General features: G+C 45.1%; 1 protein-coding gene across 2 annotated transcripts; it reads left to right on the top strand.

Annotated features, from left to right (window-relative positions):
* The first annotated feature begins 123 nt into the window (after window positions 1–123).
* On the top strand, window positions 124–27339 carry kis (kismet). 2 transcript variants are annotated; one of them, XM_065497524.1, is made up of 30 exons: window positions 124–247; window positions 1840–1931; window positions 3812–3978; window positions 4370–4801; window positions 5042–5301; window positions 5387–5557; window positions 5639–6070; window positions 6223–6567; window positions 6682–7347; window positions 8663–8794; window positions 9188–10236; window positions 10848–12705; window positions 12811–13396; window positions 13535–13742; window positions 13805–14000; window positions 14098–14828; window positions 15287–15474; window positions 15529–15670; window positions 15783–15872; window positions 16300–16521; window positions 17340–17687; window positions 17962–18104; window positions 18167–18374; window positions 18476–19841; window positions 20289–20689; window positions 21264–21485; window positions 22784–23375; window positions 23739–23966; window positions 24107–24277; window positions 24384–27339. In XM_065497524.1, exons 3-30 carry the CDS (start codon window positions 3873–3875, stop codon window positions 25860–25862), a joined length of 12972 nt encoding a protein of 4323 aa, XP_065353596.1. In that variant the 5' UTR covers window positions 124–247; window positions 1840–1931; window positions 3812–3872; the 3' UTR covers window positions 25863–27339. The 2 variants fall into 2 exon arrangements, with proteins under 2 accessions (XP_065353596.1, XP_065353595.1); XM_065497523.1 differs by having other exon boundaries at window positions 5387–6070.
* The last annotated feature ends 163 nt before the right edge of the window (window positions 27340–27502 follow it).

Here is a 27502-nt window from a genome sequence, read left to right as displayed (position 1 = left end):
GGTTGCGACGGCATCCACATTTCTTGATGACGCCATGTTACACGGCGCGCAATTCGCCGGCGCTCCGTGACAAGCAAGAGCAAGCGGCCGCGAGACGTCGAATCAGCGCGTGGCTTTGAAGCGTAGTTTCAGTATTTTCCACGATTCTGTCGCACCGATATTATGTGGAAAGGTAGAAAGTTCTTGTTATTTGTGCATAAAACAAGCGCTTAGATGTAGAAAGCAGGACGAAAAGCGCAATTTAAAGGTATGTACTCGGATTTAGAGAGGGAAGTTGACCGCGGGCCGGCGTAATTACCGACTTATCGGCTAATGAGTGTGATAACTGGGGTGGATGGGATATCGAACGGCGAGGCAAGCACCCAAGCCGAAACACTTCTCAGCGAATGGCGTTCACTCGCCAAAGTTCATTGTTCTCGGATCATCACCGACGACCCGGGCGTCGCAATTAGCAGCGTCCCGGCGCGTCAACGCCGGCCGCGGACTCCCGGCGGCCGCGCTTTTCGGCCGCGAGCGGCCGCCGGACGCCGGAAAATCGGCTTGGTGCGAGCCAGAGATAGGGTTTAATGATTAATATGATCGGGAGTAGAGGGGGGAAATGAGAGTTGCTTGATTGACACAGCGCGGTGGTGACACAGGCCCTCGCACACGTCTCCGGACCCCGGACGCTCCGTCCCGCAGCGTCCCGGCGTCCAGCTCGGACGTGCGCGGGACGCCGCCGTCCGCCGGCAGTCATTGCTTGGCTCGCTTGTCCGACCTGTCCGTCGTCTGTTTACGTTTGGGGCCGGTGGGACGCCCAGCCGCAACAGGCCGGCCGCTTCCTGCCAGTATCGATCGTGGGCCTAGGCCTTTTTTGTGCAATTTGCCATTTTGAATTGCCAGGGTACATGCAGGGAAACCCAGAAAACGTGGATTAACGCTTTAAAAATTTTGGCTGCACTGATCAAGGTCTATGTTGTACCCTCTACGCCGTTTTAACAAAAATTCCTAGCTAGAAGTTGAAATATCTATATACAATCTGATATTTAAATAAATTAGTTCTGTATAAATTTTGAAACATTATATTATATACCACCGTTTAACAGATAAGATTTTGTTCATTCTCTTACAAAACCACGAATGGTTGTCTGTAGTTTCTCTATTCAGAGAGTAAGCTTTTTTCTTAAACTGAACATCTTGATAATTTAAACACAATTTTTTGTTCATAATGAATCGTAAAATTAAACGCTGCTTGCTCACTGTTGAGCCTCAACGAAAACCAGTAAACTACATGACTTTGGATGACGGCCTGAGACTCTTGTGATTATTTAACCTCTTCAAAAATAAACAATTTTAATGTTTTTGATAAGGCTCTCTTTCACGACGTGATATAAAAAGTCTGACAAAAATCATTTTCCCTTTATTTTAAAGTTTTTATTTCGGTGTATCCTGGTTGTAGCTTTCGAAATAATGAACATGCTAGGATTCTACACACTTGCCAGTATTCACTGTTGTTCCATTAGAACTATAACATTGGATGTGAAACTGTCAAACATTCACGCAAGAGACTCTAAAATCCCAGTAAATTGAAACCAAAATCTAATGAGCTAGAAATTTTCCCCCCTCTTCGCCATCTTTTTCTCTATTTAAATTCTATTTTTTGTCAAACCGTATACTCATTTTTATCACAGTGTATCGAACTTTCCTGCTACCGCAGTAAAGCTTTTATCGGCTATTGCGAGTTCCGCTTTTTTGGCTCGGGTTGAAAACTTGGGTTAACTTCAAGTATTGAAGTAAAAAAATTTGCTGTCTTTGTGAATTACAGCAAGAATACATTGATTGTGTCTAATTTGTTCGCAGTTTGAATCGCAGCATGATCAAGAAGAACCAGTTTCCACATAAATGTTGCAGTATACGATATGATTAAACTTAACTGGTGTAATATTCTAAAGGTAAGTGCACTCCCTCTTTAAAAAATATGTCAAGTATTTTGCTAGTGGTAAGATTCGATTTGTGTATATTTATGTTGGATACACTCAAAGTGTTCCTACGGTAAAATTAATTGTGAAGATCAAGAAACTAATTTGTTTTCAAGAGCATTGTAACTATTGCATTTTCCAAATAATGCAAAGCTAAAACCATTGTGCTGTATAACTACTGATTATTTTATCGAAAGCCACGCGGCCTAAAGCAAAACACCGGCCACATGTACAAACTCAACATGGGAATAGCTTTCAGGCAGGCCGCTGCTGCCAGCGCAAAGTTAAAATCTACCAAATTAACAGTAAAATCAGATCTGGTTCCTTATCAATAATTTAAAGTCACGCCTCACTAAGGAATTTTCGTTAAAAACGATATTATGCTCCGAGTCAGGTAATGTTAATTTTTATTATTTGGCTTTTACTGATCTTGGGCATTTAATTGCTATATTCATAATAAACCACAGAGAACTGTACACACCATATATATGACTAGTAAGGGCGCCATGCTGCAACTAAAAAGCCAATAAAAAAATATTGTTTACTAAGAATCACTACTTTAGTATTATTTCTTTTGCGGTGGAATTTATTAATCAATTATAAAAGAGTATTTAAGTTACTCCATGATACCCTCTTAGCAACTTGTGCGCTAAAATGGAACCTGAGGAGTAGGAAAGATAAAAATTCCATGAATTGTTCTGATTTGGAGCGTTTTGGGGTGTGCCGATGCCAATCAAAGGATGCAGCGCGGCGGGTGATGCGAGAAGCATCTCCGTCGCTCACCCGCTCGCGTTGGCGGCGGCATTAATCCTTTGGCCCCATTACCATTCATTGCGCAGGTGCAATAAATAAAGCTAATGTCTGTCCGTGTGTATTGTGTCTGACTGACTCGATCTCCATCTTTCTGATGGATTGTTTGTCTCTCCCGTTTCTATCTTTCTCTCCACTTCGACTGGTCACGCGTGAGCCACGCAGTCAAAAATCCATCTGCCCGCTCCGATTTTTAGCTCTCTGGCGCACGACTTTTCCCGTTTTCTTATGTAATCGTGAGCTGCAATGAAATGGAAGCATTCTGACATTTCGTAGTTCCTCCTTGGCATGAAATTTGCGCATGTAATCGACTGCATTTGTAACTATTTCCAATAAATCTTGATTAGTATGATTAACCTTCGAATTTTCATATTAAACTGTTGACATGGAGTAATGCTACTTACTGAGTGTAGCTAATAAAAATCCCTTCATCAGAACAAATGAATGATAAATGACAAAAAGTTACAGAGCTCCCTGCATATCTAATTATTCGACGTTATTGTGCAAAACATTTAAAACAAAAATGTTTGGAAAAACTTCACGAAAGAAGCTATGACTACTTGATAGTTTAATTATAAAATTCTGTGAATAGATCAAGTGTCCATTTGATTGAAACTGTAGACAAGAACACTGTAATTAAAACGTAAACATGAGTGCAATCATTCACTTTGTGTTTCCAATAAAATTAAATCAAGTTCGTAAATTTCAAGTAAATCTGCAAAGTATTGCCTACGTTCAAAGATACACAATAATTATCGACGTGAAGCTTGTACACACATTTTTTGCGTATAGTTGGCAGGTGTGAAGTCAAGACCATTGCTGGATTCGCCGGGGGATGAGCTCCTGTGCCCGAACGGGAATGGTTGTATCGCTTGTGCTTTTCCCAGTGCCATAAGCGTATAGCTTTTCCCCTTTGGTTTCAGGCTTGAGAACGTCTGAACAGTTTCAGCTCAGCATTGTGAATTATTTTCCAGCCTTCTTACCATCATGACATCTGCTAGTGCTTTATTTTGATCGGATTTTTGTTTTTATTCTGTCAACAGTTAGTGAGGCCGAGCGACGCTTCTGCGAGCGAGGCCTCAGAAAGCTTAAATTGGCTTTGAAATGGATTCTTACGACCTATTCGGTGACGACGTAAGTGGCAGTGTATTAGATGGTCTTCCGGATCTAGGATCTGAAGCTTTTGGTGATTCGAGTGCTACTGGACCTGGTAATTAAAAATTCTGTGAAAATAAATTACCCTTAACTCATTTAAGATACCATCATTTGTATTGAGAAAGGTGATGATGTTTTCAAATAAGGTTAATTATCTAAGGCAGTTAATAGTTCTGCATTTAGTTGAAATATATGCTGGTGTCAAGTATTTGTTTGCGTCACGGTTTACATAAACCAGTCACGTAAAAATTAATGAAGACCGAGTGATATGTAGTTTCACACGGCTACCAAAACTAAATATACTACAGATCCGTTTTGGAGAAATTATTGCAAGTTGTTACCTTCATATGATAATCAGTTTCGTCTCGGAATACCAATCGCACCTAAATAGTGTTGAGATGAAATAAAGCACCAAAGGAGAGAAACTGATTGCGAACGTTGGGCAGGTCCGTCAGTGCGAGATCCAGGAGGTGGCAGTCAGCAGCAGGTACCATATGGAAGTCATGGGGGAACTCCATCTGGCTACCCGAGCGGACCATCTCCAGCAACACAGCAGCAGCAACCTCAAGCACAAGGAGCAGCAGGAGGTCCTCCGCCAGTAGGCGGTGCGACGTCTGGCGAGTCTCCCTTACAAAAACTTGCTACTTTTGGCGACTACAGCACCCACCAGCAGCAGCAACAGCACCACATGGACCCGTACGGTGGTGGCCATTATGACCCCAGCCGTCCAATGGTTGGGGGCTATCCAATGAGCCATGAAATGCCGCCGCAGGCTCCACCACCGCCGCAGTCGCGGCGGGGCCGTGGCCACTCGGCCCAGCAGCAACAGCAGCAGCAACAGCAACAACAACAACAACAGTACCCTGGATATGGGGAAGGTAATTACAAATCATATTTCTGTCGAGCGGAAACGCGTTTAATGTAAAGCTAATCAATAGTTGACCAATTTTCTAATTTTATTTAAAATGTCACAAAATTAATTTGATTGGTATAGAGCCACCGAAGAAATCAAAAGCAGTTAAAATTCTTAATGTCAAAAATTGTGACTGGTGCTCTCTATGGGAAATTAAAAGTGCAGCAGGTATATTTATTATAGAAACTGATACTACATCTTATAGGTATGTACCCTGGTGCCGGCATGGAGGCGGCAGCGGCTGGTTCAGCGGAGCATATGCCTTGGCCTGGCATGCCATATCGCAGCCAATCGCAGCAGCAACAGCAGTACCAGATGCAGGCTGGCTATGGTAGGCACCAACAAATGGGCTACGAAGCCCTTGGTCAGCAGAAGCAACCGGCTATGGGCCAATATGGTGGCTCAAACAGCGCTATGATGGGCTCTCAGCTAATGCCAAGCCAGCAGCAGCAGGGGCAATACTCGGTAATAAACGCCTCTTAGTTTCCATCTAATTTCACGACCTTTTGTTTGTCCAGAGTTCTAATTTATGTTGAACTTATTTCCGTAGGTACAGCAGCAGCAACAGCAGCAACGCATGATGCAACAGCAACAAAACTACCCAGAGACCCCTGCCTCCTCTGGCCAAATGTACCCTGGCGGCCAGCAGGGAAGCTATCCTAGTGGGTACGGCCAGTCTGCTGGACATCAACGATTCCCATACCAGCAGTATCCGCAACAGGTAAATATCCAATCCCATCTCTCACCAGACGTTTCCCCTCCCCCTGGAAGTCAAAGAGCTGACAGGAGTCGTATCACTCAGCCCAAGTCGAAACAGCAGGTGCAACAGCAACAACAGCAGCACGAGCTGGCTGGCTACAACCACCAGATGCCGCACCACCACCAGTACCAGCAACCGCATTCGGGAATGGGCCACTACCCTCAGTCAAGCAAGCATCCCAGCATGCAGCAACCTGGTCCACCTCCCTCAATGGGGGGTGCCAGTCCCCAATACAGAGCGCCGTACCCGCAGCTGTCTCCACAGATGTCCCCACGGCCCCCGCAGATGTCCCCGCGGCCGCCGCAGCCTTCATCCAAGTTGTCGCCCCACCACCAGCACCTGACTAGTCAACCAAGCATGTCGCCAGGTCGGCAACCTTCCTCCAAACAACAGCAGCAACAGCTCAATCAACCGCCTGGCTCCTCGCCGGGACATATGTACCCGGGTATGGGACAGGCACCCAGCACTTTACAGGTTTGTGTCCTAGGTTTCCTCCATTTCTTTTGAAAGTTAATACTATGCAACCCATAGTATCATCTCAAATAATTTTTGGCTTAAATTTTATTCTGTCATACACTTCTTTCATGGAAACCAGGACTAAAATCAATATTTTGCTAAATTTTCAGGCTCTGGAGCAAATGGTAATGCCCCCGTCGAGCTCAGAGTACCCCTCTTCTGCCGGCGCTTACAGCAGACAGTCTCAGCAACAGCAGCAGCAACAGTCAGGCCCAAGCCCGGGCATGATCCCCAGCCCCATGCAACAGGCCAACATGGCCGGCCGCAACCCGCTGTCTCCACAGCCGTGGCCACAGCAAAGGCAGCAGCAGGCGTCAGGCCACATGAGTGGCCCGCCCACGCCGCAGCAGCAGCCAATGGCATCACAACAGCAAATGAACGGTGGCATGATGTCTGGCGGCACTATGCAGGAGATACCCTCTTCGCAGTCTGGCATGCCACTCCACTTGACAGTCGTAAGTTGTCATTTCAAGATTTAAATTATGATACATTTGGAACTTATTTCTTGCACCCAAGGTTAAGTGAGCAGTCAATAATTTTTTCGTTTCTGTACTCTGCTTGCCCAACAGCCACCTTCTTCCATGGACACAGAGGCTCACATGACCCGGCCACGGTCACAAGATGCACAATCCGCTCAACAGACAGTACCTGACCCAAGCTCAGAGGGTGACTCTCGCCGGCCGCCGGACCAGTCCGAGTTCAGCTTGGACAAGTTTGTCGAGGGCAAGGAGCATGCGGTGGAGAAGCAGGAGGAGGATAAGCCTAAGCCACCAGACGCGTACTCGACGCCAGACTTTGGCGCCTACCAAGGCGACAGTAGTAACAGTCAACCGCCCAAGTCTGACTCTGAATCATATCAGGCGACGCCGCCGCCAGCAGTTTCAGCAGCAGGCGCACGACCATCGTCGCGACCGCAGTCGTCGAACGGCATGGCGGCCAACGGGCCACCGCCACCGCATGCAATGGGCATGGGCATGTCGCAGTTAGGACCTCACGGCATGTCACAGGCCATGACGATGGGTGGACCGCCCCACGGCATACCGCCTTCAATGCATCCCTCTATGCAAGGTCCTGGCGGTATGCACATGATGGGTCCACCTGGTCACATGATGGACATGCATGGTGGCTTCATGCCTGGAGGACCCATGGGGCATCAGCAGGAGATGGCCGCGCTGCAACAGCAGCTTCAGGAGTTTTACTGCATGCCTCAACAAACGCCAGACATCCAGTCAAAGGTATTTTCAATTTTAACTAATTAAATGATTTTTTTTCACTGAGTCAGAATGGTAATTAAAATAAAGAATAAAAAGGATTGTGTAAGTGTTGCAGTCGCTTAAACGTTGGCAAATCTAATGGAAAAACTTTGTCGCTTCTGCTATGGATTGCCATTTTAATTTAGTTTGGAATTATTATTCAGGCGTTTGGCGTTAACTAATAGATGACTTTAGAGGATAACTAAACATAAGTACCTATCTCTACTCAAGGAAACTCCTTTCATTGTTGATATGTTATTACCAAAGTCCAGTCTGGTACCTCTATGTTAGATAAATTATCTTCTTAAATCTTGTTTTTTTGCGTTTTGGAAAGTTCTTTCAAATTTGTTTCTAGCGTATAAAATTGGAAATCGACTAGAATATATCTCAATCAATCGTTTGTTTTGCGGCATTGTTGAGAGAAGAAACATCCTCCCCAGATTTGTCCCAAGTGGTGTATTACAAAAAAGGCCTGCCAAGCTATTCTCGCTCATGTCATATCTAAAATTCCTACCGTCAGATGGTGCAAGTTCTTTTTCTTGTTTGTAACATTTTGGTGGTGACCGCTATGTTGCAATGGAGAAAAACTCTGTAGATTGAATTGATCTTTCAGTTGTTTCTAAAATAGTGGACAGTACACGCTTTAGTCGTTTATGAGGTTGAGTTGCATTGCTGTAAACTCTAGGAGCAGGTGTCGGTTTAATGAAACACAACGATTAACTTGACTACTACTTAACTATATTTCAAAATATAAAAAGGGGTCTTGAAATCTGGTTTTAGAACTTACTGTTACAATTTAGAGTATATTATTTGAATTATATTTCTTGCTGTGTGATATAAGTCGGGGTGTAATTGGTTAATCTTTATTGTCAGAATTTACATCAAATAATTAGAAAAGTGGTTTGTCACTTAATTAGAATAATTTAAATTTTAATTGGAAATAGTAAATCTCAATCGAATATTCTGGAACTAGATATTCTTGAACTTTGGGAAATGTCTGGAAGTTTCTAGTACCAAGTAATGGGGAGAATGAAAGGTCAGCAGGTGCCCGAGCGTCTATAGAAGGAAATAAGATAGTGGTGGGTGGACCTATTGGGATCGGAAGATCAGGCTAATGTCTGCTGCAGTTTGTCTTCAATTTATCCACCACTCTATATATCTGGAAATCGTTAATATGTTTTATGTCCGCTCTCACAACAATTAAGGACATAGAGTTGTATAAAAGCTGCTAGAATGTTTGCGTTATTTTCTCGTTAATTTGACTTGGCCTCAAACATTTATTTTTATTTTTAATTAGACTGCCTGGATGCAAGAACGCTTGCAGACTCTTCAGCAACATTGCGCCACAACTCCTTGCATGGGACCTGGCGCTCACTGCAACTTGCCAAGTCCAATGCCTTTGCCCAGCCAATCTCTAGGCATAGATCATGTAAGTACACCTCTAATTTCTCCTAGATGTCTATAAACTTCTTAGGAATTTGTCAAAATTCTTTGCCTACGTAATCATTTTGCATCCACGTCTTAAATAATGTTGTTTCTTATGCTAGGAAAACATTTTGTCACTCCACCTAATTAACTAAATCATGCATTAAACAATCGTTCAGGAACGATTAAAAATAATATTTTGACCAGAATTTGTAAGTATTTCAAAGCACTGTGTGCTCAAACTTGAAGATCTGTAACTCTTCTTAATTAAACTGGAACAAAAACCACGAGTTGTTAAAATATTATAGTTTAGTTTGCGTGAAACAGCTCAATGGCAACTCCTATCATAAAATCCGGGGTCGCGTTCAACATTAATAATGTTGTGGGTTTGCTTCAGATCCCACCTGTTCCAACTACTGGAAGAGGTCGTGGAAAGGGCTCCCGTGGGCAAAGGAAACCGCGTGGAGGCGGCGGCAAGCGTGGCGCCAAGCACCAAGCACAAATACCAAGCCCATATGATATGATACCGCCGTCAAACGGTGAGATCATGTCTCACTTGCCACCATACGCACAGCAACCACCACCGCCACACATGGGCATGCCAAACATGGCGCCTCATGGCATGGATCCTATGGGAGGCATGGGCCCCATGCATCACATGCCCCCAGGCATGCCGCCCTCAATGCAGATGCAGCTGCAGCATGGGGGTATGCAGGGGTCACCAGCCCACGCCATGATGCAGCAGGGTGTGCACCCTGGTCAGCAATCTATGCCCCCGGGCCCGCCCATTCACCCTGGCCCCCCACCCGGTATTCCACCCATGCCAGTACCACCTCAAGGCATACCACCCCAGATGCAACAGCTGCCGCCCCCGCAAGTCATGCCATCGAGCATCGCCTCGCCGCTGCCCCCGCCCCTCATGGTGCCATCGAGCCCAGGCCTTCCGCAGGTGATGCAACCGCCCCTGCAGCAGCAACAGCAGCCGCCTCCACCTCCTCAACCCACGCCTATACCGCCGCTCCAGCCGCCTCCAGAACAAATGCAGCCAGAGCACCATGATCCACCCCCGCCGCCACCCCCTATGCCCATGCCACCGCCAGTTGAAGAGGAGGTGCCGCCAGTTATGGCGTCAGCGCCGCCGCCACTGGTGCCTCCCGAGCCCATGGAGGAGATGCCACATCAGTTGGAGGAAGCGGAACCGCTTCCAGAGCAGTCTGACGATGCTCCCCTGCCAGAGCCCATGGAGACCTCAGAGGAATCACCAATGGAGCCTGAAAATCCGCCGGCACCACCAGTGCCACCACCCATGCCAACGGACTTGCTCCAGCCTCAGGAGCAGCAGGCCATGCCTGTGGTGCCGCCACAACCAGCCCTGGCATCGGTTGATGAGGACCCTTACTCCATTGAGGAGTTTGATGAGAAGCAGAAAAAGCCAAAAACGCCAAGGTAGGTGATGTCTAAATCATCATATTAACGTTTTGCCGGTTAGTGAACTGATTCTGATTTGTACAAAGATGTTATCGCATTGAAAAACATTATCTTAGATTATAATTAAAACGATTTACTCTATAACTTGTTCTTAATGCAATCTGTACCATTTTAAACTACATCTCTATTCTTAACTCAGCTAAACTACTTTTTTCTTTTGTAAATGTACTGTTACTCGCTCTCCTAATCTCCTATTTGACATAACAATTATTTTTTTCAAGTTTAATCGTTAATATTTCAAAATTCAGTTCCTTTTTGTTTCTATTACTCGAAAAATGATTGAAATTTCAAAATAAAATCACTGATATAAATTGTGATATTGTTATTTAAAGGGTTTTCTTGCCTAAAACCAGACCTAATAATCTTAATGGCTACATTTCTGTCTTTCTTATATAATTTTATTTGTTTTTTGCGGCTACACTATCAGACTTTTAGTTTATGCTTTTATTACTAGTGTTAATATCAGAGAGAAATGAAATATAATTTTTACCTTTTTATTTATATTTTCCGCAGCCAAATTCATAACTGAGTCGCATTTAACACTTGGATTTCTTTATATGTGATTGCAGGAAACCTAGAGAGCCTAAAAAGCCAAAGGAGCCTAAAGTGCCAAAGGAACCTAAAGAGAAAAAGTCAAAGAAAAAAGAAGATGGCGAAGATAGCAAGGGAAAATCTCGAAAGTCTCGGAAGAAGAAGGACAGTGAGCAAGAGAGCTCGGTCCTTGAAGAAGAGAGCAAAGACGATCAGTCTATCGAAGCTGTCAGCTCTGAAATGAAGGAGTCTGAGAGTCCGAGTGACACTCCAACACAGGATGATGACGCTAAGATGGATATTAAGGGTGAGGGTGATGAACCCTCTGAGTCATCTGCTCCGGCCACTCCAATTAAGAAGGAAACCAAAAAGCGTATCCGCCCCCCTAAAAGTGTAGCCGCGAAGCGAAACCGCAGCCTGAAAAGCATGATCGCAAATAAAGGAAAGAAGGGCCGGCGAGGGCTGATCGGCAAAGACTCAGATGGTCCCTCTGATATGGAGGGCACACCTCCTCCCTCGCCGCCACCAGAGGATGACAGCGTGCACAAGCGGCGATCGGCCCGCAACACACAACGCAAAAAATATACTGACGACATTGAGTTGAGTATTTCTGATGAAGAGATCCCTGGCAATCTTATTTTAGACTCCAACGCCAGCACTCCCAAAGGCGGAAACAAGGCGGAGGCACAATCTCCTGATGAGACTCAAGTGGGTGCGTCTACCCCGGCTGCACCTGGCACCCCGACTGCTAGCTCCACCTCTGGTGGTGGTAAGAAAGCCAAGGCTGAGGAGGAGCAGCCAGCGGCCGACTCGAACGTCAAACCCAACTTTGTGTACATTAACACAGGCGATGAAGACTCCATGGTGGTGCAGTATGTGCTGGCAGTTCGAATGGGCAGGCGACCAGCTAAAAAACCTGAGGCGCCACCTGCCACTGCAACCGTCGACCAGGAGGAGGAGAAGAAACCTGAGGAAAAGGCTGAACCTGACCAAGAATCTGAAGCAATCAAACCCGAGCCAAAGGAAGAAGAATCTCAAAGTACTGATGAGAAGAAAAATGAGGAGGAGGATGAGAAGGCTGACCATGACAAGACTGTCCAGCAGCACAAGTTCCACTTGGACGAGGTTACGGCGGCGGAGGATATGGAGGAGGTTGAAGAGTACTTTGTCAAGTACCGCAGCTTCTCATACCTGCACTGCGAGTGGCGCACTGAAGAAGAGTTGGTCAAGGGTGACAAGCGCGTCTCGGCCAAGCTCAAACGCTTCAAACAAAAGCAGACTCAGCAGTGCAACATCTTTGAGACGCTAGATGAGGAGCCCTTCAATCCAGACTATACCGAAGTTGACCGCGTGCTGGACGTGACTGAGCATGAAGACCCAAACGGCAGTGGTGCGCCAACCAAGCATTACTTGGTTAAGTGGCGTTCCCTGCAATACGAAGACTCCACCTGGGAGCTGGAGGAGGATGTGGATCCTGAAATGATTCAAAACTACCTTCGCTGGCAGAAGGTTCCACCCAAGGAGCAGTGGAAGCCAAAGAAGCGGCCACGGCCTGAAGACTGGAAAAAGTTAAACGAGTCGCCTGTGTACAAAAATGACAACAAGCTGCGCGAGTACCAGCTTGAGGGTCTTAACTGGCTGCTGTTCTCGTGGTACAACAGCCGCAACTGCATATTGGCCGATGAGATGGGCCTTGGCAAGACAATCCAGTCGCTCACTTTCATTCACGCTGTGCACCAGTATGGCATCCGCGGTCCGTTTCTTGTTGTCGCACCCCTGTCCACCATTCCCAACTGGCAGCGCGAATTTGAGGCGTGGACCGACCTCAACGTTGTTGTCTACCACGGTTCGTCTGCCAGCCGCAATATGCTCACTGAATATGAAGTCTTCTTTAAGGTAAATAAGTTTTGGTCATATAGCTATCATCATCAAATTTGTAATACTTATTTAATTGATATTATATTTAAAAGAATTGTAAAACATTCCAAACTTAACTTACAGGACACCAAGGGCAACGTCATTAAGGATGTAACCAAATTCAATGTACTGATCACAACCTTTGAGATCATCATTTCTGACGTTATGGAACTGCGGCCGTTTAACTGGCGTCTGTGCGTCATTGACGAGGCGCACCGACTTAAAAACCGGAACTGTAAGCTGCTTGAGGGCCTGAGATTGCTCAATCTGGAGCACAGAGTGTTGCTGTCAGGAACACCGCTGCAGAACAACGTTAATGAGCTGTTCTCGCTGCTCAACTTCCTCGAGCCTACGCAGTTTTCTAGTTCAGAGAGTTTCTTAGAGGAGTTTGGCCAGTTGAAGGACGAAACAGAGGTGCAGAAATTGCAAGTGCTTCTAAAGCCGATGATGCTGCGCCGACTGAAGGAGGATGTTGAGAAGTCAATCGCGCCCAAGGAAGAGACTGTGATTGAGGTGGAGCTGACTAACATCCAGAAGAAGTATTACCGCGCCATTCTTGAGCGCAACTTCTCCTTCCTGTCGAAGGGTACCACATCCGCAAATGTACCTAGTCTCATGAATACCATGATGGAGTTGAGGAAGTGCTGCATTCACCCATATCTTCTTAATGGTAAGCTATAACTTAAAACTTCCTAAGCGGTATACATTTCATATTTAAAATTATTATTCCACACTCGCAAACAATTTTCTTGGTTTAACCTAAAGCGTTGATATCCTCTGAGTTAATATTGAATCTGATTTGATGTAGGTGCTGAGGATCAAATTCACATAGAATTCCGTCAAGCACAAGGCGAAGATCCTGACGCATATTACAAGGCGTTGATTCAGTCGTCTGGTAAAATGGTCCTGGTCGACAAGCTGCTGCCCAAATTGAAAGCTAACGGACACAGGGTACTTGTATTTAGTCAAATGGTGCGCTGCTTGGACATTCTTGAAGACTATTTGGTGTACAGAAAGTTAGTTAACTGGCATTATTCTTTTATCAATCTCCTTACACGCGATTATAATTAATTTGCAGATATCCTTTTGAGAGGATAGATGGCCGAATTCGAGGCAATCTTAGACAGGCTGCGATTGATAGGTTCTCGAAACCTGATTCAGATAGATTTGTCTTTTTGCTGTGTACAAAAGCCGGAGGATTGGGTATCAACCTGACCGCAGCTGACACTGTAATTATTTACGACAGTGATTGGAACCCCCAAAATGATCTCCAGGTGAAAATTATATCTTTATTATGTATGATCTGTCATCACGTGATAACATGGCGGTTGCGTTAAAAATTTCAATTCTAACTGTTATCAATATTTTCAGGCGCAAGCACGTTGTCATCGCATTGGTCAGCAAAAGATGGTCAAAGTGTACCGTCTGTTGTGTCGCAACACTTATGAGCGTGAAATGTTTGACAAGGCTTCCCTGAAGCTGGGTCTTGACAAAGCTGTGCTTCAGAGTATGAATACAGCACAGGGTGGCAAGGACCCAAACTCTAAACAGCTGACCAAGAAAGAAATCGAAGACCTGCTGAAAAAAGGCGCTTATGGTGCTATCATGGATGAGGATGAAGGCGACAAGTTCTGTGAGGAGGACATTGACCAAATTCTTGAGCGGCGCACCCAGGTGATCACTCTGGAGTCGGAAAAAGGCTCCACTTTCTCCAAGGCTAGCTTTGCCAGCTCAGGAATCAGGTCGGACATTGACATTGATGATCCTGACTTCTGGGTCAAGTGGGCAAAGAAAGCTGACATTGATATGAAGGACGGAAACGATCTCAGCGAGTTAGTTATCTCAGAGCCAAGGAGGCGCACCCAAATAAAGCGTTACGGTCAGGATGAGAGCGTGATGGATATGTCTGAATTGGACTCGTCATCTGATAGTGACGAAGATGGTGGAGTCCGGGGCACACGAAGTGGCCGGAAGCACAAGACCAAGTTTGGCAGAATTAAGGCTAGGCGGTATGAGGAGTACGCCACTGAGGGAGACGTCGTGTACGGTAGCTGGTCCAGGTCTGAGTGCTTCAAGGTCGAGAAAGGTCTTCTTACCTATGGGTAAGCGCTATTCCAAATAAATCAGTGCAAGTAACTAACTTCTCTGATTCTGGGAAACAATTTAATGTTTTAATAAGTCACCAATGTTATTATTGACTTAAAGGAAATATAAACTGATCTGAATCTGAATCTAAAATCTAATATTTCGATTTGTGGGAACGTGTGTTAACGAAAATCATATGTTTCAACGCTTATGTTGGTATGTTGTGATTAGAGAGAAGTTTTTTTACTTTCGCTGACAAACAATTTATATACCATATGATGATTTTGCCATGCTAATACTGAGGGTTTGATGGGTTTGCGTGTTTAGCAACTACTTCTGTCAGAGGCAGTAGTTGTTTAATCAGTCAAACCGTTCAAGCCTCATGAGTGTAACTCGCGCCCTGATGGTATTGAGAAACACTAATTAATTTAACATTATTTCGCTTCGCTGGATCACTTATGGTTTTGTTTCACAGATGGGGTCGGTGGAATGAAATCCTTATTACCAGCCAGTTCAGGCAAGGCTGGCGGGAAAGTGACGTGGAGGACTTGGCGAGAGTCATTGTCCTGTACTGCTTGCGTATGTTCCGAGGAGACGAAAAACTTCGTCAGTTTTCGTGGGACTTGGTCACGCCGCCTGAATTTGCGACTGACAAGTCTGCCAGTAAGTTACTGAAAGGTTTACATTTAGGCCAAATAATAATGTCTTCTTAAACAGACCAACAAGGTGGTAGAGGTAGGAAATCAAAGAAGAGACCAGTCGACGACACAAGTCAAGACTGGAGTCGCGATGAAAAATATGACGGCGATATTTTCCTAGAGGGAAGCTACAAGAAACATTTGTTGAGACACTCAACCAAGTAAGAGAACGTCTTATATCCCGTTCATTATGAATTATTAAGTTTTTGCTAACTGTCATTCAACATATCCAGAATTGTACCTAAGTCATTTCTTTTGGTGTAATATTTACAGGGTTTTGCTACGAATCCGAATGCTTCACTACGTAAAGCACGACATTGTTGGTGAACTGGCGCAGCAGATCACTGATGGCGTGGCTCTGGGGTAAGTGCCTCCGTCGGTCGGGGTTGACCACGGGGCTAACTCACATACACAAATCATCATAGTTCATGCAGTTAACTGCCTGCATGAATGGTGTCCAATTGTTTCATTCATGTCCGTTGTCACGATTTTCATAACTTAGTGTGTGCTGCATATGCGCAGATCCATTTCTCTACAGATTTTTCACATATAATTGTTTTGTCTATCTCAGTGTCCTCTTTTTGGATTTTATACGCTTCACAGTTTTGTTTCTCGTACATGGTTTTTAATTTCATTTGAGCGCACTTAACTGTGCATGTTTACTCTGTTGGATTATCAACACATTTTGATATCATAATATTTATAATTTGCGCGTTACCACGAGGATCACATCCCCTGCCTGTCTCTTGTTTTGCTCCCTTTCTCCTATGGCTGGCCTGCTTGTTTTTAGCCACCTGCCTTTAGCCGCGGTGCCTACGCCACAAGAGTTGCCCCCGTCTTCGTGGTGGGGTCCCCACCACGACCAGTCGCTCGTGGTCGGCGTCTACAAACACGGTTACGAAAACTACGCGCTCATGAGGGCAGATCCGTGCCTCAGCTTTTTGGCCGTGTGTGGCCCGCCGACCAAAGCAGAACTTGAGGCGCAGGGAACGCAACAGACCAAGCGAAAACAGTGAGTAGCCGGCTAAAACGCCTCAAAAGCGGCTGAATTGAGAGGTCTTGGCTGGGTAGACTATAGGCCGAATATAAATAAATAATCGGCTTGTGAGCTTAGAACGGTTTACCCTTACTTTTTTATCCTCAGTTTTGGAGCATGATTGTCAAACCTCTTTGACTTAGCATCATGACTTTTTCGAATTATTGGTTTCCAAATAAATTTAAATAAACAAATTTGTTCTTCTTGCTATCTGATATTACTGATGCATTTTTAGTGTAACTCACAGATGGATTTTACAAGTAAAATTTAAAGTCATATCTTCTATTCAGAATATTTTAATATGATATGGATACATCCAATTTTAAGCTGAAAATTTAGCTTGTTATCCTTTGTCAATACTCGGTCTTCAATATAAGAACTGATTAAAATTTATTTACAGCCTTGCTGATAAAATCAAAAAGTTTTGTCTTATCGTTTTTTATCAAAAGCATTTTATTGAACTGAATCATTCTGCTTTGATCAAACTGGTTTACAACCAAAAAATTCTTCTGGCTGGCTCAGACCTCCAGGCAAAATCATTGTATTTCTTCCAATGTATGTATTATAAAGAGAGTTGTAAATTCTGTGATGCGGTGTGAAAAGGTAAGCGTTTCCAATGCAGCTGCCTCATCAGAAAGTGTCGAGCTTTGCTTTTTTACAACAACTCATTTCCACACCCGCCCACTGCATGCTTGATTTTATATATGTGTCACATTCATGGTTATCACGCGCCCTCCACCCTACCACATGGTTGCCATCTTCTGTTTCTTGATCGCAGTTCTCTTTTCTTGCAGAATCACTGACGAAGAGCTGGGCAAGATTTCAGACGACGACGAAGCTGAGGCCGAGCCCGTCGAGTTAGAAGGCGAGCACCCTGTCGAGGGTGGCGATAAGGCACCCTGGCCCTCGGTGGCCGATCTCAACACAAGACTGAGACGCGTCATCACATCATACCAGCGTAATTTCAAGCGTGAGGAGATGAAGATGGCGCAGCGAGCCAAGAATGAGAAGCGCGAAAAGATGGAGCAGTTGCTGCGCGGTCGTCACCACCACGCTGCCTTGGAATCCGTGCGCCGCTGGTCGCGCAAGGAGGAGGCTGACTTCTTTCGCACTGTTTCCTCCTTTGGAGTCGAGTACGACAGGTAACATGTTACTCTCAAGGCACTAGCTGTAAATTAACGCTAAAGTGTGGTGCATATTGCTACCATCCTAAATCCATGAGCGCCAAGATTTGAAGTTATGCCTTGTTCTTTCTTTTGACCATAAATCTTGCCACTTTTGCTATAATAATTTAACATTTATTCTGATTTTTCTGTGGCATATATATCGAAAATTAAATTAAATATACTACTCAATAAATTTGACTGGCTCCAAAATGTTGAATTAGTGGACTGAAGAACAAACTATATTTTCCAGAAAACGTGGTCAATATGACTGGAACAAGTTTAGAAGCATATCTCGCCTTGAACGGAAACAGGATGAGGCAATGACTGAATACTACAGGGCATTCTGTACGATGCTGAAGCGAGTGTGCGGTATGAAGCTCACAGAGGATGAAGGTTTGTTATTTCGCTCTTTTGTCAGGTTTCAACTTAATTTAATATGAATTATTGTTTTGCAGAACTTCTAGATATTGTTGTTGATCCGATCTCTGAGGAGAAAGCGAGGCGAACGCTAGAGCGTTTAGATTTGTTGAACAAGGTACGAGAAGAAACTATCTTCAGCCCCAATTTAGAGGAGAGACTGAAACTGTGCCAATCTTCACCTGACCTGCCTGAATGGTGGCTGTCAGGCAAACACGACAAGGAGCTTCTTCTTGGAGCTGCTAAGTAAGTTTAAATGCAACTGAGTTATTCATTACATTCAGCCTAACAATATATTAGAGCAAAATATACTATCCACTAAATAATTTAATTTATTTATTCTGCAGGCATGGTCTGGGAAGAACCGAAACATACATCTTGAACGACGCAGATTTCTCATTTAGAGACGTGATGAGACAATACGCTTGTGGCCAAGTTCCCGCTCACGTGCGTAGTGCTGCTCGCAAGGCTGAAGAGTCGGAAGTGAAAAAGTCCAAGGAAGAAGAGGAAGCCGCAATAGGTGCGATCAAACTTGAAAGGCCAGAAGACATTCTGCGCATTGACAAGGATGAGATTATCGTAAAGCTGGAGAAGGGCGAGGGAACTCTAAAGATCGAAAAAATAGGCATGAAGAAAGACTTGGCCCCAACTACAGCCCCTGCATCGGTTAAAGAAGACAAGGATGAAGTTGAACTCACTATTGTCGCACCTAAACCTGGCGAGGAAGAGAAACATGTTGAGGGTGAATGTACTGAGAAACCAGTCGAAGAGCTTGCTGAGGAATCTGCGGCAAAGGAGGTGACTGAGAAGCCCAAGAGCCCTGCTGAGATTGAGAAACCCAAGGAAGAAGCCGAAAAGAAAGAGGAAACTGAGCAGCAGCCTGAAGAAGAATCTGAAATTAAAGAGGCCAAAGAAGATGAGAAGGAGAATAAAGAGGAAAAGTTGGAGGAAGAAGAGAAAATGGAAGTTGATGAGGAGATAAAACCAGATGACAAGGTGGAGGACACTGAGTCAGAGAAACCAACTGCGGACGTGGAAAAGTCAAAGCCTGAGACCACCAAAAAGGAAAAGAAGTCTAAGAAAGAGCGCGCTGCAGAGAAAGCTGCCGCAGCTACTGAGGAACCGGAAAAGCCTGAGCCAAGGTGCACAAGGCGAAAGAGCCAAGCCGCAGCGGCTGCAGCAGCGGCTGAGGCGAGAGCTAAGTCAATTGACTCCAAACCAAAAACTCCTGAAGAAATCAAAGAAGAGGAGAAAATCGAGGAACAGGCTGCTAGTCCTGAAAAAGAAAAGGAGCCCGAAAAGATTGACGTTGATGAGGAAAATAAGGAGGAAAAGAAGGAAGAAGAGAAGGTTGAAGTACCTGAGGGGGCTGAAAAAGATGAAAAGCAGGACGAGCCTACCATGGAGAAGGAAAAAGAGTCTGAAAAAGAGGAAGAGGAACCAGAAAAACTTGAAGAAAAGATCAATGAAAAGGAGAAGCCTATCGCCGTTAAAGAGAAGGAACAGACTGCTTCCGCTGATGTTCCGTTACCTCCACCTGATCTCAAAGCTCTTTTCCCTGATCTTGAAGTCATCCAGCCACTCAGCAAGCTAGCTGAATTGGACACATTTGTATTCAGGGATAAGCGTGACTTCTCCAGCAGTGACCTGAGTCTCGCTCACATGCTGGCTGCGCAAAGTAGCTTCCACACAAGTAAATTCAGCTGGCCAAAGGTGATTTTTCTTGTTAGTCTAAAAAACAACACTTGCCAAGTAAATCCATAAATCTCGCTAGATTTGAAATAAACACAGGCGACACTCTGCTGGCATGGGTCCTCAGTATTATAAGATATAAGCTGGAAGGGCCACCCTATTTTACCTATATCAAACCTTAAATTATAGTTTCACTGTTACATAAAATTGCTGTTTTACAGAGGATTTTGCGTTTTTCATACTCGATTTTTTTATACCTCGATTGGTGTAGATATAAATTGCTGTTAAAAATGTTCTCTGTCATTTTTATGTCAAACAAGTTGCACTTTAGGACTAACTTCGTAAGTCAAAGGTCAGAGTGTTGACTTTTTTCAAACCATATATTTTCTCTTTTGCCAACTGATTATTTAAGGGTCGTGTTTCATTTCAAGAATTGTTTATCTTACCTTTGCTTTGCTTGTATTTCAGGATAATGTTTTGCAGTCGCGCCTTGAGCAGGTGGTGATAGCCGTGGATTCAAATGAGTGGCCACCGCCAAGACCAATTCCACCATTTCCAAGTGATCTGGAAATCTTTGCCAACACACCACCCGGCGGAACTCCACGCCGAGACACGCCTACTTTGTCACTTGAAGAGCAGCAGCTGGCCGATCTGCACGGTGTTATGCTGCAGCACGCGCACCAGCAGGGTCTTTCAATATCGAGAGCATCTGCCATGGCGGCAGCAGCGCTAGCGTCCAAGAAGCGCAAACGCCAGCACATCGCCATTGACGTTGAGACTGAGCGTGCCAAACTGCACGCACTCCTTCAGAACAGTCACTTGCAGGCTAGCAAACTTTGGGACGATGAATCTCTCTCAGAGGAATCTCGGTGAGTTCACAGGATTCCCTATTTTATTTTTTAGATGTACTATGTATGCTAAGATAATATCTCATAAATTTAGCTCACAGCATACTGAATTTTCCAGTATATTATTTTATTATTTCAAGCATTTTGGAAGGGCATATGGAATAGTTGTTCCTATTTGAACTCTAACTTTCAGCGATTAAATTTCATCAAGTAATCCGCGCTCTCATATTATATCAATACCATAAGATGGCACAGGCTATGACGATACCTTACCTAGATATTTTTATTATTAATCTTCGTACAATCTCGAACAATAAATTTAACTTTTGAGTTTTCATTTACGCAAACATAATTCAAATGTTCCGGCTATGTTAATGCCGCTTTTTTTAAATTAGTGTGCAGTTAATTTTTCCTAGGAAATATGTCAAAGCTCATCAAAGAGCATTAAATACATCTAGCATTTAATGTCGCAATATGGAATCTGTTTCTTCTATCCGATTTTTAATTTAAATATCACAACCTTAATTGAGTTAATATAAGCTAAATGCTTTTCATTTAGTCACAACTCAAATTGCAACCATCTCCTTTTTTTTAGACGTTCAACTCCAAACCAATCTGCTCTTGGACAGCCGCCACCAGCGCACCAAAACACATCGTCAAGGGTGCTGAATATGCCACTGAGTCCCTTCGAACTTAAATTCCACACAGGCGCTTCATCATCTGCCGTAGCGGCAGCTGCTGCCAAAGGTGGTCTTATGGGCCCAACTCTGATCCCAGGGACTTCATCAACTCTCACACCTATAGATCTGTCCTCAGGGTGAGTGCAAACTGAAGTTGTTGAATTTGATAACTTTTGGCGGCTTCGTCTAGCTCGTTTTGTTCGTTGCTATTCTGTTTCTTGAAATTCCCATCGAATGATGACGTGAGGCGGGATATACATTTAAAATTCTCAGTTGGATCGATTTTTAATTTATTTGCAACGGAAAAGCTATAATATAATGATGGAAATAATATTTAAAATTACACCCTCCCCTACCTTGCACAGAGTTATGTGGCGTGTGATAAGGTTAAATTCTAAGGCAAGAAGTTCCGTTTTATGCCACTTTTGGGCGCGCTGAAGGGTAAATGCAGCACCTGCCGACAGAGTCCGCTCATATTAGTTTGTTTCTTTTTATCTCAGTTGCACGCCGTTGCGCGAGATACATTTTCTGCAGTCTTAAATTAACTTCTCTTCTATAACAAAAGTTAGAGTTCTGCGAGTATCAGGTCATTTTAATGTTTGAACTACGTCTAAATCTAAATGTGTAGAAATCGTTCCTAATGTCGCTGTAGCTTCGGTAACAGAGTAAGTCAATTTATATCTTATTGATGTTGTGAGAAATAGCTAAACGGGATTCAACATCTTTGATTAAAACGATCATTAATAAGTTGTAAAATATCCTATTCTGTAATCCGGCACCAGCACTTAATCTATATTGCAGCTACCAGAACAAATTTCATCTATTTTTATAGATGCTTTGTTCCTTTTAAACAGAAATTAAATGCAGCTTCCTCGGTGTGTAGCGAGCTGTTTCTTTTCTATATTTCTACTGAAAAGTTCGTGCTCTACTAGTTTCAGCCCTAATTAATTATGAACTTCCTGTCCCGTCGGGGGCTGTGGTTAACCTAGACGGGACAGGGAGCTCATGAATTAGGGCTACAACTAACAGCTGAAACTTAATAGAATAGGACCTCTCTGTAGAAATATGGAAAAATAAATGGCCCGCTACACACCAAGGAAACTGCATTTAATTTCTTCTGACAATTATGACAACCTCGCGTAATTGTTCCTTCATTTGCACCTGCTAAGAATGTTTTATTCCTCTGTTACGTTTTAAATTTTGTACATTTTAAGAAATTTTCCTCTTCGTCCTGGTCCCGATAAAATTGCGCAACTTTCAACGACCAAACGCGAATTTCCTTGTTGCAAGAAAAGGTCAACTAAAATGAAAATTTGGGTGTTTGTTGAACGTTGCGCAATTTTACCGGGACCAGTACGTCTTGTTATCACATAATTATGATTCAGAAGGAAGCTGCGGGATTTGTGTTTATTTCGCGTTGTTCATATTATTGCAGCTTCTACCACAGCCTCCCAAAGATGGAGTGTCCTACGTCGAGTGCGCTGGATGTGTCACGGGCACGCGGTGGCGACGACGGTGGCGGCGAGGCGCCGCAGGACTTCAGCCTGCCTAGCAAGAACAAGAAGAGCCGCCTGGACGACATGCTGGACAAGCTGATGAAGCGTAAACAAGAGGAGCCGGCCGCTTCCGCGGGCGGCAAGGAGAAGAAGCGGCGCAAGTTGGACGAGATCGTGATGGGTCTTAGCTCTGCGAAGGCTGAGCAACAGCAGGCGGCGCATGCTGGCGTTGCTGAGCTGATCAAAAAGACAGCAGCGACCATCAGCGTGGTCGGCGGCACTAACACGTCGCCGGCCCACCAGCAGCCACCGTCGCACCTGCCGCCACCCCCGGGTGGCGCCACTCTCCACCCTCTGCTGCGGCCACATGTGCACAAGGGCGCGCCCACGCCGTCCAACCACCCACCCATCTCGTCCGCCTCTAAGCCGCCATTCACCATCACGGTGACGTCAGTGCCTTCTTCGGCGGCCTCATCTTCCTCCAGGGCGCCGCCGCCGCCCATGCCACCCATTTCCAGTGCCGCCTGCAAGGTGATTGTCTTAAACTGCATCCTGAATGTGTGGTATTGAAAAGATAATGATGCAAAATCAACACATAAGTCATGTCGCACTTTTGCTCTATCAGAGTCGCTGCATTAAAGCTGCTCGAATTATTGGTGATTTCTATTCTAGCCTTTTCAAAATAGTTAAAACTAAAAATTACGACATTTTTGTGATTCACCATTTTGTGCTACAATTTCGTGAGCCTGATTTGATCAGTTGATAATTCAAATAAATGACAAATTACTTACTCTTGCTAAGCCCGCAATATTATCTTCATAATCTGAATCATCTCTACGATTTATGCAAATTTGATCATTACTTGTTGTTAAACAAACATTATTTTCGTTGAAGGACACGTTTTCATTGCTGCCGCAACCAGACCTGGCGGCGTCACTCGCCTTGCTAACCGGCGCGTCGGGCGGTAAGAAGGGCTCTTCACTGGGTATGTCGCTACCATCAGCACATAGCAAGATGTCATCGACAGCAGCCGCGGCCGCGGCTTATGAGGCTGTGCTGGCCGACATGAACAAAATGGCCGACCTCTCGGCCAAGGTCAGTTCATACTCGCAAGAAGCCAAGGTAAGTCTACTTCCTGCTGTTTTCTAACAAGGCTCGGACTGTGAAATTGGCATTTTTCTCTATCTTGGTATTTGAAAACACTTTCCGGACCTTGTTATTGGTGTTGATTTCGTGGAGCTGTAAAAAAGCTGATGTCGCAGGTCAAAAAGTGGTTGTCTGAGCAAAGCGGCCTTGTCAACAATGACCTCACCGCCGACTTCCTGGCACGTAGACGCAAGCCAAGGCAAGAACAAACGCCTCCCATCTTGGATTGGAAAAAGATCACTGGAGAAGAGAACATTCCGGTCATCAACCGATCAACTGGCAAAAAGGTACATATTAATCAAACTTAAAACCAGGAAATAGCGCTAAAACTCAGTTTAAAAAAATAATCTATAATAGTATTGGTGTAAATTAATCAAATATTCGTGTTCACAGTTAACCGGCAGTAAAGCTCCATCTTTGAAACAACTGGGTCAGTGGCTTCTGGAGAATCCCATGTTCGAAATTGACCCCAAGTGGAATGAAATGCTCAAAGAGATGGGTAACTTCCCTACAAGCGCTTCTTCAAAACGCGGTGGTGGCTCTGGCCAGCAAAGCAGCGCGTCGGCCGCGGCTGGCTCAAGTAGTGGCCAGGGCAGCAGCAAGAAGAGCAGCTCGAGTCGATCAGTGCAGCAGGCTTCTGCGTCTGATGCTAACAGCTTGGCCGCAGCGGCCATGGGGCTGCCGTTCAACCCATCGTTAGCGGCTTTGTCTGGGCTAAACCCCAGTCTACTGTCCAGCCTGGGACTAGGTGGATTCGATCCGAAAAACCCGCTGGCCAGTTTCGACCCAAAGTCCCTAGGCTTTGACCCAAAGTCCCTCGGCTTTGACCCAAAGTCGCTTGGGTTTGACCCTAAATCACTCGGGTTTGACCCCAAGTCTCTAGGCTTCGACCCCAAGTCACTTGGGTTTGACCCCAAATCCCTGGGCTTCGACCCTAAGTCGCTCGGGTTTGACCCGAAGAACCCGCTGGGCCCATTTGACCCGAAGAACCCGCTGCTGCTGCCAGCGTTTGCAGCGGCGGCCGGCTCGATGCCTAGCATGAGCAGCCTTGCCGGCCTCTCAGGTTTCGGTGGGCTGAGCAGTAACCTGTTTGCCAACCTGGCCAGCCTGGGCTTTGGACTTGATGGCTCCGAAGGGCAGGGGGCGTCCACCTCCGCAGGCTCATCCAAGAGTAAGTCTCGCAGCTCGGCGCCCAAAGAGTCCAAGAGCTCGCTGTCGGTGTCGCAGGCGGCGGCTGTGTCATCCGCCTCGGCGTCCATCCCAACGTCTTCCCTAAATCTCTTCTTCCCGAACCCGTCGTTGCTGTACACGCCGCTCGGCCTGGGTGGACTCAACCCGTTCGGTTCGTCCCCGTCGTCACTGGGCTCTGCCTACGACAACTTGGTTCAGCAGAGCCAGTTGCTCAACGGCATGGGCACCTCTTCCGCGACCACCATTACCAGCAGCAGCAAGGGCCATCGCTCCAGCAGCCAGTCGTCGTCGTCCAACCACAAGCGGGCCTCGTCTGCCCTCGAGAAACAACAGCAGCAGATCCAGCGATTACTCCTGCAGCAGCAGCTGGACGCGGCCAACGAGCTGGCCCGCGCCCAACTGGAGAAGGCGGCGGCCAAGGCGGCCGAGGACGAACCCAAATCCTCCGGACGCCACAAAAGCAAGTCGCGTAGCCAAGGCTTAGGCTCGCTGACAAAGCTCGAGGAGACGGTGAGCAAGCTGGCCGAGCGTAAAGGCCTACGAAACAAGGTTTCCAGGGAGGGCTCTGAGGAGAAGGAGGCGGCGGCCGTAGCTGCCGCGGCCGCTGAGACCGAGACCGACCAACCCCCTGACGAGAAGCAGGCAGGCGAGGAAGAAAAGGCGCCCGAGGAGGAGGCGTAGCTCAGCACATCTTTTACTTCGCTGTGCGGATCGAACTTGTAAATAACTTTCTTTCGAATTTAGCAGCTTTTTTAATGCGAGCAGACGAGCGAGAGACGATTACTCCCCCACCCCCTGACTTTTCCTGTGTTTTTTGCCATCTGTGATATAAATTTTGTTGCCGCCTACCTCTCTTATCTTCTTTTTTCCATGCCCTACGCTTAAAAACCGGACTCAAAACAGAAAGAAACTGACCCAATGATTGTAGAGAAAACGCTGTTGGCTGGTGAATGTATTAATGCACACACGTACTTTTTCGGGTTTGGTGTAAAAAAGAAGAAGACGAGGCGCTAGGTCGAGAGATCAGACTTGTGAACAGTGCGAACGCGCAGCAGGAAAGTGGCCCACGAACCTCTCTTGTGCAACGTGCTGATTCCCGAAAGTAAAAACTATGCCTTTCGACCACCCCTCGAGGCGAATGAATGTTTTGTTTTGTTCGAGAGTGATCACGACGGACAACTATTTATTTTTACTGTAGCTACAAGGAAACCTGCATCATTGATTCAAAGGAGTTGTAAATTTTCGAGCGAGCGACAGAGATTCCCATTTGTTAACGGAAACCAACAATTTGTTTGTACGACTGTCAAAAGAGTGAAATTTGAATTTGACGAGAAAGTGATGGTGTTTGAAAAAAGAAATTGCCCACACTCTCTCTCACACACACACACACATACACATACATGCAGTATCATCACAAATAAACAACTTGGTCCAAGACTGGATTCGTTTCCATCACGTTTTTGGTGTTTTGATTCATGTCGACAAGCAGAAACTCGCTAAATTGGACCTGAGAGACTGAGCGCCCCGGGGTGAGGGAGCATCCCCCAAATTGCCACCCGCATCCCGCAGCGCTCGCACCTCTTGGCGGCTGAACGAGAGAAGGACGTAAGAGGCCTTGTAGATTTTACAGTCAAGTCGATTCACACTTTCACAAACACACACTCTTACTAGGGCAATAGACAAATTTGGTTTCTCATCTGATGTACAGAAGTGACCGCAAATCGAGGAATGCGATTTTTTGTTACTTTTTACTTTGCATTTATTGGGTAGCAGCAGCAGCGCGAGTAATTAATTTAATTTATTATCTGTTGACGTTCTCAGCAACCACTCATTCTTAAATGTTTATTGACTGGTAGACCATGTGTCTCTCTTCACTGAATTTTTATCCAATCAGTTGTTACTTCTTTGTGAATGGAATTTAATCAATAGACACACACAAACACTCGGACACAAATAGTTGCATACACGCGCGAGCAGACACATTTTACATACTTCTCTTCATATTATTCGGTTTCATGGATATTTATCAGAAATGTTTTGTACAAAGGGCGATGATGAGGATACTTTAAACAGTGGAAAATGCTTCAGTTGTAATTTGGTGTCAATATTACCACCAAAGGTGCGTATGTGTTTAAATAAAATACTCTTACAGTATTAATGTTGTATTTTCTTTCTGATTATCACCTGAATCTAAGCAATAAATTGAACTTAAAAATGTCCTGCAACTATTGATGTAGACTAAAGTAAGTTTTGGTGAAGGAATATTTTAATTTTTCCTAAGATTGACAAATCTATCATCAAATAAATATACTGTATGATGC

The sequence above is a fragment of the Cloeon dipterum genome, chromosome 1, assembly GCF_949628265.1.
Source record: "Cloeon dipterum chromosome 1, ieCloDipt1.1, whole genome shotgun sequence".
Lineage (NCBI taxonomy): Eukaryota > Metazoa > Arthropoda > Insecta > Ephemeroptera > Baetidae > Cloeon > Cloeon dipterum.
Note: the sequence above shows the minus strand (reverse complement) of the source record. Positions and strands in the feature narration are given on the sequence as shown.